The 11,175-nt window shown below is 36.5% G+C and overlaps 1 protein-coding gene across 1 annotated transcript; it reads left to right on the top strand.

Annotated features, from left to right (window-relative positions):
• Positions 1 to 228: 228 nt before the first annotated feature.
• LOC120347082 (uncharacterized) lies at positions 229 to 3,324 on the top strand. The gene is made up of 6 exons (XM_039416918.2): positions 229 to 364; positions 830 to 856; positions 1,189 to 1,263; positions 1,744 to 1,989; positions 2,116 to 2,151; positions 2,865 to 3,324. Exons 1-6 carry the CDS (start codon positions 259 to 261, stop codon positions 2,933 to 2,935), a joined length of 561 nt encoding a protein of 186 aa, XP_039272852.2. The 5' UTR covers positions 229 to 258; the 3' UTR covers positions 2,936 to 3,324.
• Positions 3,325 to 11,175: the final 7,851 nt, after the last annotated feature.

The raw sequence follows: 11,175 nt of genomic DNA on the forward strand, positions 1-11,175 counted from the left end.
CAGAGTTCATAGGCATTGGTTAATATATTCTTGCTATAATGACGTGTAATCTGTCAGGATTTTTTACTTTGGCTACAGTGGTAAACGTCCCACAATGGGGGAATAGGTGTTTATGATTATGAATGGACTACGCGCCATTGTTTTAGGAGCAGCAGCAAAATAACAGCTAATCTATTCAAAAACGTGTCGAAATGAATGCTTTATTAAAGTATAACTTTGAATTTCTAAATTCAGATGTAATAGACAAATCAGATAGTGATGGCAAAAAAATATCCAGATCATGTTGCATGTGTATCATTTAATCCTAATTTTTCCGGCAGAACTAGTGAAGTTAATCTCAAATCATCTTCAAATGTCACAATCAGTAAGTTTAGATTTAAGTTACATACAGATGGTTTATTTATTTTTTGTATAAAACATTGTTCATTATCTCAAAGTTCTATTAAGCTTCTTGGCTGATTCACGATACATTTCCAAATTTAAATCAATGTTCTTCTAGTTCTGGTCCAGCAGTTTATATATAGATTTGTTTGGGGAAATTTTTTCTGTCTCATTCCTAGTTCATAGCAGTTCCAATCGGAGTTTACATCCATTCAAATAGCTGTAAGGCCCTTACCACGGATACATTTGTAACTTTGTGGATTACGAGACAGAATATAAATTTTGCTTTAATTATATGTGGCACGATTCTGGGTGTCTCACAAATATCATGTCCCACTTGCCCTACACGATGCTCTTGTTAATTTGAACGTACTATGTGTAAAAGTTTCAGTGTGCTTGTTTGATTTGCCCAAACCACATGCTAAAACCATTTCCCCCTTTGTTTCAGTCAACAGGAACAAGAATGGAGCGCAGGGTAAGTCAAATCAATGTGGGTTTTCACACATGTAACTAGATATTGTGTAGTCATGGACGGCGACAGTGAGTTTTTGAGCTCATACGCTTCTACCTGTTTTGCTAATGCACCTAATATAATACACATATCGGTGCTATTGCTACTGTACCCGAGCAATTTCTCGTGGTTTTCAAAACTAGAACCTCAGTCAAATAATTCGCCTTTGGAATAGACGAAAGAACGCTACCTGTGGCCATTTCAATTTAATACTACGATAAGTGACTATTAGGGAAAGTGTGTTATATATCCACCTGAAATTTCTTGCATTTATTAACCTTATCTGCCGAATACAGGTACTACATCATTAGCAGCTGTGGCGGTCGGAAATACTGACGTCAAGAATGAAGATGGAGGTCATATTAAAATTAGTAAGTAAGCATTATATGTTTATCGAATAACAAATAAAAAAGAACTCTTGATTCCTATCTTCAATCCATAACTTCTTTGAAAAACTACGAAAACTGGGTACTCCCGAAGTATGTGAACCAAGATAGCGGACACCGGAACGTAGTATGTGTACCAGGTTAGGGTTAGGCCATAATTTCGGGTACAAACACTACGGGAGTCACTTGGCTAGTTCCCGAACTTGTAATATAACTAAAATAAGGAAAATTGGAATAGGCCTAACCCTAACCTGGTACACATACTACGTTCCGGTGTCCGCCATCTTGGTTCACAAACTTCGGGAGTACCAAAAACTGTACTCATTAGTCGAAGAAATATTGCCCAATACTTTCAAATACAAAAATATGATGATATGTTTTATTGACTACAAGTTTTAACGATAAGCCTGAATATTTATGAAACACAACAAAGTATCTCAAACAAATAAAACAATTTATTAAAAGTTCAGGGCTCGGACGATGAAGCGGAAAGACATAGGCCATCTCCCGGATTGGTGGCCGAATTGAAAGAAGTTCTTTCAACATTACCAGATGATAGGTTTGACTGTTTCATCAAAAAGTTGCATGATATTGGCATTTACGGCTCGGAAGATTTTTGTGAGATTCCTCTGGAAGATAATTCATTAAAAGGATTATTGCCAAGAGTTCAACAAACAAAATTCATGCGCTATGTAGAAAGTTTACACAAAGGTAAAGTTATTCATTGTTTTACCATATATATGTGTGTTACTTCAATTTATGTTCAATTCAGGATATATCGTATAGTCAGATTTGTATTTCTATTAAAATTATGTATAACTCTATTTCTGCATTCAGGAAATGCAAATGATACCAACAAAGTTGTCACTCAAGGTATGTTGTATATTTTGTTAGTACGTTGAGTCACATTAATGATAAACAAGAAAATCTGGACCTGAAAAATCATTTCAATAAATCTTTGGTATTCAGCAGGCGTAGGTAACCTATTTTCGACTGAAATCAACTGAAATCTTCGCAATACAATGCAATCAACTGATCAATAAAAAATTCACAAAAAAAATGAATAAGTACTAACAATTTTTGGCTCTCTAATTGTTAATCAAATATAACAATAAAATGGATGTTCTGATGTTACTGCCACTGATATGAATAAAATTTTAGGCACTCAACGTAGACGTAAATTCTAGCATGATGAAGAAGTTGAGGGCAAAGTGAAATATAGGTTGTATTATTGTTCGGCAAAGCGTCTCATTCGGCCAGTTTATTTACATTCACTGCTTGAATTGTAGTTGAACACACTTTTTTGGCATGTTGTTAATAAAGTTGACTGAAAATCATACGCAATCGACCATTCCTGACGTGACGATCGACGTGTTGGCCACACCCTGGTATACAGTATGGCATCGGGCATTTCGCCATACTATTTCTCGGATGCTTCTCGCAATATTGAATGATCCATTTCAAAACATTGCTACGAAACACTGCTTAATTTGCTTTATATAAACTAGTCAACTATTGGAATATTTTCGCTTGGATATCAATCTCTTCGATATCTGCTTTTATTGTAATCTTACATTTACATTCAGCCTATAACGATGTCAACTTCCCGCTGCCGCACGACTCAAATGATGACGCGCCTCAACTCGAAGACAGATGAAAGAAAACATACCAAAATCTCAATCTATTATATCTTCATTCTACTGTAATTACAAACAGTTTCATTCCATTGTTTTAATGCGAGCCATTACCGGTCAACAAAGTTGTTTCATTGTCCAATTAAGAATTTTTGACTCTGAACTATGTAACCTTGATTGAAATACAGAAATGCAATTTTATCGTAACACAGATATTCGCGAATTCTGTAAATTCAAATATCTGTGGGTATAAAAATATGTAGGTTCAAATCTTTTGTTTGCCCCTTATGAGAACGTTGGTTCAGAGATCATGGATTAGTACGACTCTATATTAGACGTTCCTATATAGTCGTTACCATGCAGTTTTTGTTTCAGTGATATTTTGGTATTTCAATAAAAAAATATAAATTTGCACCACGAGTATATGTTATGTATGTGAAATTAATATAAATCAAGAAATCCAACGTTTGAATAGATTCTAAAAATTACATTTTAAGCAGTTGTTATGAGAAGCATTCGTTTTTTAAAAATATTCATCTGTCTGCATATTATACAAAAGGAACTGCATGCCAATAATATGAATATGTTCTACAGCAGCGGTTCCCAAATTGGGGGTAATTACCCCAGAAAGGGTAATTCAACAATTTTTAGGAAGTAATTCAGCCTTTCACTGTCTTAATAATTATTTTGTAAAAACCGTTCTTATCGCTGGCCGGTGCTCTCAAAGTATGTGAACCAAGGTTGCGGATACCGGGACGAAGTATGTGTACCAGGTTAGGATTAGGCCATAATTTCAGGTACACTTAGCTAGTTCCCGAACTCGTAATAGAACTAAAATAAGGAAAATTGGAATAAAATTATAGCCTACCCCAGGGATCACCAACGCGTTGCCCGCGGGCACCAAGTCGCCCGCGAAGACCATATGAGTCTCCCGCAGGTCTGTTCCAAACTAAGCTTAATAACGGCTCTTATAAGTAAGCTACATCAATTAAATTTTGTTCTGCTATATTAGTATATATAGGAATTTATATGGGACTTACACACTTATATGGGAACTAGAAATTATTGTAACCATCAACCTTATTTTTATTTGACCTCAGTAATGTGACGGGTCAATTAACACTCTTCCAATTATGACATTGAGATCACTTTCCACGAACCCGCGCTTTTTCTTGTCCGTTGGTTAGCGGAGCAGTAATAATACAATTATTGATTCCAAAGAAAAATCCACCATTTTCGCGATGAATTTGTTTCCGGAAGCCTGGACTTGATGGCGAAGGAAGCCTTAACCGACCAGCGGCTGCGTGAACCACCCTACGGCGGCGAGGAGTCCAGCAATCCTTTCGCACATAACTATCCCCGCATGGGATTCTAACCTGCGAACCTAACGCTTAACACGATGGGCCATAGCGCCGCGACTCACTCCACCAGGAACAAACATGGAACACCCCTCACTGATGAAAATCTACAAGACTTGCTCAGAGTTATAGTGTCAAGTTACACGTCGGAGTATAATACTCTGCAACATTTGATAGTACAACTGTTAAGTCCATTTTATCTTAGACATGTGCAGAGTGTTGAAAATCAATTTGAAAACACTCAGTTTTGAAATACAAGTGTTATTGATAGAAATTTATTTGCAACGCTGTGATAATCGTTTGATTTCCTGAAGAATCCTAAAGTTTATTAATGTCTATACTTCACTAAATACCAGTAATTATATCAATAATTGAAGCTTAATCGAGCAACTGATTTTTTTAGAAGTGTACATTGAACTGGTAGCCCGTAGCTTAATCTGTACCCAAAAAGTAGCTCTCGGCTTCGAAAAGGTTGGGGACCCCTGGCCTACTCTAACCTGGTACACATACTACGCTCCGGTGTCCGCCATCTTGGTTCACATACTTCGGGAGTACCATTTTTTCTACCAAATAAGGTGTTGAAAATGAGTGAATCCACGGTCCTTTATGTTCAGTTCACCATGTGCACCAGATAAGTAACACAGATCAGAAACGTTGTGAAGAACTGTCGAGGTATCACAAACATAGCGGACGATATCATTAATTGTAGACAGAATGTGAAGAAATATGATCAAAGATCATTTGATGTTCTTGATAATTTGGAAAAGCAGAACTAGCGCCAATTGGTAGTAGGAAATGTTAAATATGACTTCGTTACAACGTTTTGGTTATAAACTTACAGATCAAGCTAGTGGTCCTCGTGGTTCAAAGGTGGCGGCAGTAAAAGATGCACGATTATCAAAAAACTAAAAATTAAAATCTTCTATGGGCCTTGTTTAATTAAAGTTTATATCAAACCTTTTTGCGGTTGCAAGGCTTTTACGTCCATTGACTACAATATGCAAAATTTTAATGGAATATGCGGCGTGAACATTTTTTTGAAGAATTAAAACGTTTAACTATTACAAACACATTATATCATACCTGACTATAGGCCAAATCACCAACATGACATGGGAAACTCAACTGCAAGATCATATTCGGACGGTTACTTCATATGCTACGAGGACAACATCGGATGCACAGAAACGATTCATCCAGACAGAAGACGTATATATGGGAGATTTAACTTAAGATTTGATATCGAAACCGATCATAAAACTTGGGAATGCATGTACTGTACTCAAAAACTTCGAAGCCCTCATCCAGGATTGAAAGATGAGCCTTGCGATTGCAAGCGTACGAGTTCAAGGTAATATACCGACCGGATAAAAAGTAACAATATTGCCGATGTATTGATCTCGTCTTAACGCGCCCATTCAGTGTGATATATATCTATGTGGAATATGTTTTGGCACCGCGCAAAAATGAACAGACAGAATTGTGACGACGAGGTAAAGTATGGTGGCAAAATCGAATTAAATTACGTCCGTGGATGCAAATGCTCATGGGTGTAAAAATATTTAGGTACAAATGTTCTGAATGCAGTTTGCGGATGGAAATGTAGGTATATGCGAAGATAACTGAATCGCTAATGCGATACTTCTTTACGAAGTCATTGACATTGTTTGAACTCGCCGATGTTGGTCTACTAAGGCTTTTTATTATTAAAATCCAGTTTGATGATTGTAGCTCCGTTAAGAAGGGTTTGGTAGAACGCGAACGCTGTAGTAAGTAGGTTGATGTTTGAGCTTCAACGTTGTGATTAAGAATATTACAGGACTCTTCCAAGATAAAGTTCCGATTTCACTACTGGGGATGTAAAAACGAAAACACCAGTGATAATAATTAGGGATGGCAAAATCGACTTCGGAATCGATTCTTAGAGTTAAAACTTGGATTACAAACACGGTATATCGTTTTGTGACAAGTGCTTCACCTATATATATAAACTGCTATATCGAGTTGCTACGACTTGTCCCACTTTGCCCTGCCGTAGGAGAATTGACTAGTTTGGGCATTCGCCGACGGTGGTTTCATAAAATTCATGATCTTTCCGTTTCTGTCACGCGCAGGGTGCTGGGTTGACGCATTAGAGTCAATAGAAAGGGAGAGACTTCGCAGCTTCCGAAGATGTATGCGTAGAATTACACATTCAATTTCCCGTCGAAAGTAACTGATTTCGTCAGCTAACTTTGACATTGAGATTATCTCGACTTTGAATGAATATTTAGTGTCGTCAGTCGCACAACCAGCGTTCGATATATGATTATGATAAACAATATTAATACGATTGGCAGATTGTACGGATCTTCTGGTAAATATGCTATAACCTCTATTCGCCAATTCATCAAAGTTATTATTTAGATGAGCAGCTAGAGCAGAAACCATGTCTGATGAATTTCAAAAATACGATTACCGTTTGAGAAATCATTTGCGCAAATCGAACTTTATCAAAATTTCGGACGGTTGATTATAACATCCATCGTTAAGTATATACAGCGTCGTTCAGCCACCGAACCAAATGATAATGTTTATGAACATCATTATCCATCTCTACCTACGGAAGCCTGCTTTGGTCGAAGAAAACCAAGCGTCGAGTAAATGCGATCGAACCTGATTATTATTATCGAGAGCGCCTGCAATTAATTGGTGTTTCATCTACTTGTGGCTCAAACGGATTCATTGTATGTGCCGAGTCTGGTGGTTGTTCATCCCTATTAGAGTTTTAATCAGTCCTAGTGCTCACAAATAAAAATGGTCTTCGACTTTTGCGTCTAATCACAAAAGTTAAAAAAAACAATTGGCTAAATTGCATGTAAAAATATGGTCGATAAGAGGGTCCTTCGAACATATTACAAAAGTCTGATACCGCTAAAATCAGTTAGTTCCAGGGGGAAAAAATGGGAAAAAGCGAAAACATTTAACTGTTCGCTTCAAAGTCTCTAGTTAATAACAAGTAGATAATGGACATCAGTGGACCAGTTTATTCCGACAGTTACACACAAGTTAATCTATACCATCACTCCAAATATTAGCTGAATAAAAAATAAAGCATGAAAAATAGGCATTTACAAAAAAAAAGATTCTAGAGCTTAATGCCAGAGCTTAAAAACTCAAAATGGAAAGAGCAACATGCGGGAAAATTCACGGTTGCCAGATTCAGGTCGGCCTGTACAGGATTCATGTGTTACAAAGCATGGAAATAATACTAGCAGATAATAATTAGTATCGAATTTGGATAAGAAATTAGCTCATTTAACTCAATGACTGTGCTTAAATAATTGTATAAAAATTGCAAGATTGATACGACTATGAGAAAGAGATATTGCAAAAAAAATTCCAGAACACAACCTAGTGTCCATAATTAAAGCAGGTGAACATAGCTTACATATTGTGCTCTTTTGCATTAATATATAATAAAAAACGATTTTATTAGGTTAACACTATTACCGACTCAATACACATTATGATAAATCACAAAAGTTGAAGAATTTCTTACTATTGCAAACATATTGAACATTCAATACCAAAACAGAGATACTTGATAATTACCGGTATTCCCAAAATATTCAAAAAAAATCAGAGCAATATTTTGCACGGACAAAACCAAGTAGCCTAAATGTCTATATGGGTCAGACGAATTCGAATATATTACATGTTCAATATATTCTGTATATATTTTGCCAAATTGGGCAATAATATGAACTGCATTTACGTAAAGAGTACATTTTCGATAATACTTAATTAACACAATTTAGGTCAAATTAGGCACATGCAGCGGTGCGGAGTGTAGTGGAGTTTCAGAGATTGATATTTATAGCGAGTAAAACATTTGGTACTTCCGTAGTATATGTACCAGGTTAGAGTTAGACGATAATTTCATTCCGATTTTCCGTATTTTAGTTCTATTACGAGTTCGGGGACTGTCTGTGTTAGCCAGGTGAATTACACCCCCTGTCCATAGTAATCAGTCCCTGTACACAACTTGATGTAATGTAGGCGAACAAAATTCGTTACCTCCATATTAGTTGGTACACATACTTCTGGATCGCCAAACATTTTTCAAAATGACCACACAAAATGGGTTGAGGGAAACGATTGGCGAATGTGTTCCGACATGATATATATATATATTAGATCAGGGGTGGGCAATTACTTTTCTGAGTGGGCCGGATTCGGATAATAGATTTGGTTACTGGGCCGGAGGAACAAAACTCAATATGATCAAAAACGGTTTGTAATTTGTAAATACGTAGACATAACGATTAATGAGACGGGATTATCGCCCACTTTGAGAGTCGCAGTACTAGACAAACGGATTTAACATGTGTTGGGACATTCACGAACGCAAAAAAAATTTGCAGGCCCAAATACTGATATATCAGGTGCTAGAGTTCTTGAATGGTATAAATAATTCGGATGAATGGTTTTGCACATAATATTCAGGTGCTTTTAATGAATGGACCTTTTCCAGACCCTTGACCGCAGACAAATTCTCCCTATACTTTACTATTGTAAAAAGTTCAGATGCTTATTTTGCAAGTGTTTTGGAGAGTTGGCACTCACAAACTGATTTTCATGCACGAAAATCTCAATTATTATTTTTTTCTGATTATTGCAACTAAACTGACGCTTAGCAAAAGACTTAGTAACAATTAAACCAGTTCATTTACAACTAATTTATTGAATCATAACTAAAAACCGACAAACACCATGCACAACCCCAAAAACTAGGCAAAAATATTAATTGTTAGCCGACGTCCTCTAAAACTTTTTGCTGATTGGCCATTGTTACGGAAATAACCAGGTGGAAACATCCATACGTATGGAATAACGGTATTTACGATCCGTTATCGATATTTTCAATGAAATGTCATTTTAACTCATCGATATATTCAACAGAAATTTAAATTCATAAAAACCCTAGTCATAATTTCATCAGCCACAAGTGGGCCGGATGAAACACTCAAGTGGGCCGGATCCGGCCCGCGGGCCGTAATTTGCCCACCCCTGTATTAGATGTACTCCATTTTAAACTTTTTGAATAAGCATGTTTCGGAAATATCAGGAATTTCATTTCCGCAACAAATTTAAGATTGGCTCGAGAGAAAGTAATTCTCCTCTAGATGACGAGCGTGTGTTATGTAAATGAACATCAACTCAATTTGTGAAGTAAGCATTAAATAGCTCCGGCATCAAATTTTGCCTGAATTAAAACGTCGATTCCGCAACTTCATAATTATATTCATCGGTCTATTTTAGAAGATTCATACATATGCTTTTACATCAGACTTATGCTGTGGAAGAGGATGTTACCGTTACGCTCATATCACATAAACAAGTGCGCGCGATGTGAATATTCAGCATAAACTTGAACGAATTGATTCCGACCTGTATCGGGAACACTGTAATTGTTTGTTAATTAATTAATAATGAAATTTTAATTGCAAAACCAAAGTAATCGCAATTTGGTATGGAAATTGGAGGCGTGCGGGAATCAACTTCTCAAGAATAATCAAAAGGTATGAGAGATTCACAATGAAAGATCAAGAAACAGATAATAATTAAATAGTTCACAAGGCGTGATACTAATAGTATAAAACTACAAAGAAGCTGAAGATAAGCTGATATGACCATAGTCTTCGTTTCATTTTAAAGTATTTGATTGATATTTTTCATAAACATGGGGGATATGGAGAAATTGTAACTTTGGATGTCCACCGCGGGGTCTACTTCAAATTCGGAGAGTGTTATTATAGACAGAGATGATTTCAAACCATATATACCGGTATATATATATTACAAGACAATTGAGTATACAATCATTGGTATGATTTTGTATTGACCGAATATCGAAATGAGCTAAAGTGAATTCATTTTGATGTACCATAATGGGTCAGAGCATTTCAAACTTGGCCGAATAGTTTCTATTGTTTAAGTAAAGTTTGAGTTTGACATTAGTAAAAATTAAACCTGACGTGTCGAGCGTACCATCTGATTCTGTGTGATTGACTTCTAGCGAGCTCTCATGGACACGAATCGTTTCGTTATTACATATATATGTTGTTCCTGTTGGTATTTTTTTTTCTTATTGCTATGAAAAAATCACTTTTTACTTGTCTCGAAAATTTCTGTGACAGATTTCATACCCGTAGGCCTACTACTTCGTTTTAACTTTTGTGTGATCCTATTTGAGCATCGCTCTCTTGTATTAACGATGAGCTTTTAGCATCGTGGGAAAATAAACTATTGATTACTGAGCGAGGTCGCCAAACGCATAGTCACCGATGCTGCAGGGGGTAACACATTCTCAATTGGCGGGCAAGGCTTTTACCATTCAGTCAAGTTTTAACTTTTTATTACATCATATTATTAAAAGTAAGGTAAATATCCTATAAAACTGGACTTTTCCATGGTGCCCGACAAACGAGACGCAATCGGACTAAAGCCAATAAAAATGCCAACTCCCGCTCAGGTGACTGCCCTTTGCATACCTAATGTTGATAATTGTTTGTTCTTGTCACTTTTCAAACTCTCGCACGGGATGGCTAATACTTGTGTGACGAGCGCACTAGCTTGCTTTCTACGACAATATGGCGTCATAGTGGATTTCATTAAATAACCAATATGACATTCCCTGAAAATGACATCTTGATACACTACTGATAATATGGGCAAGTGTATTTCAAAATCTAGTATAACACTTTTGGAAACTCCATTGGCCTGTAATATCTTGCACCATAGACAAGAGTTGGTCTTTGTTGATTCAAAGAACGTCTCGCGCCGCCCTGTCGACTTCACAGAATAAATCTAGGGTACTTACTCTTCATAAATTTAACAGCAGTTCAAAAATACTGCGTTAC

This window comes from Styela clava, chromosome 11 (assembly GCF_964204865.1).
Source record: "Styela clava chromosome 11, kaStyClav1.hap1.2, whole genome shotgun sequence".
Taxonomy (NCBI): domain Eukaryota; kingdom Metazoa; phylum Chordata; class Ascidiacea; order Stolidobranchia; family Styelidae; genus Styela; species Styela clava.

Bases quoted from the DNA above. Each gene is read 5' to 3' on its own strand.
- LOC120347082 (XM_039416918.2), top strand. From the start codon at position 259: ATGGCAAAAAAATATCCAGATCATGTTGCATGTGTATCATTTAATCCT. The intron at 365-829 runs GTAAGTTTAGAT...CCTTTGTTTCAG, and splicing joins ATCTTCAAATGTCACAATCA to TCAACAGGAACAAGAATGGA. The intron at 1,264-1,743 runs GTAAGTAAGCAT...ATTTATTAAAAG, and splicing joins TGGAGGTCATATTAAAATTA to TTCAGGGCTCGGACGATGAA.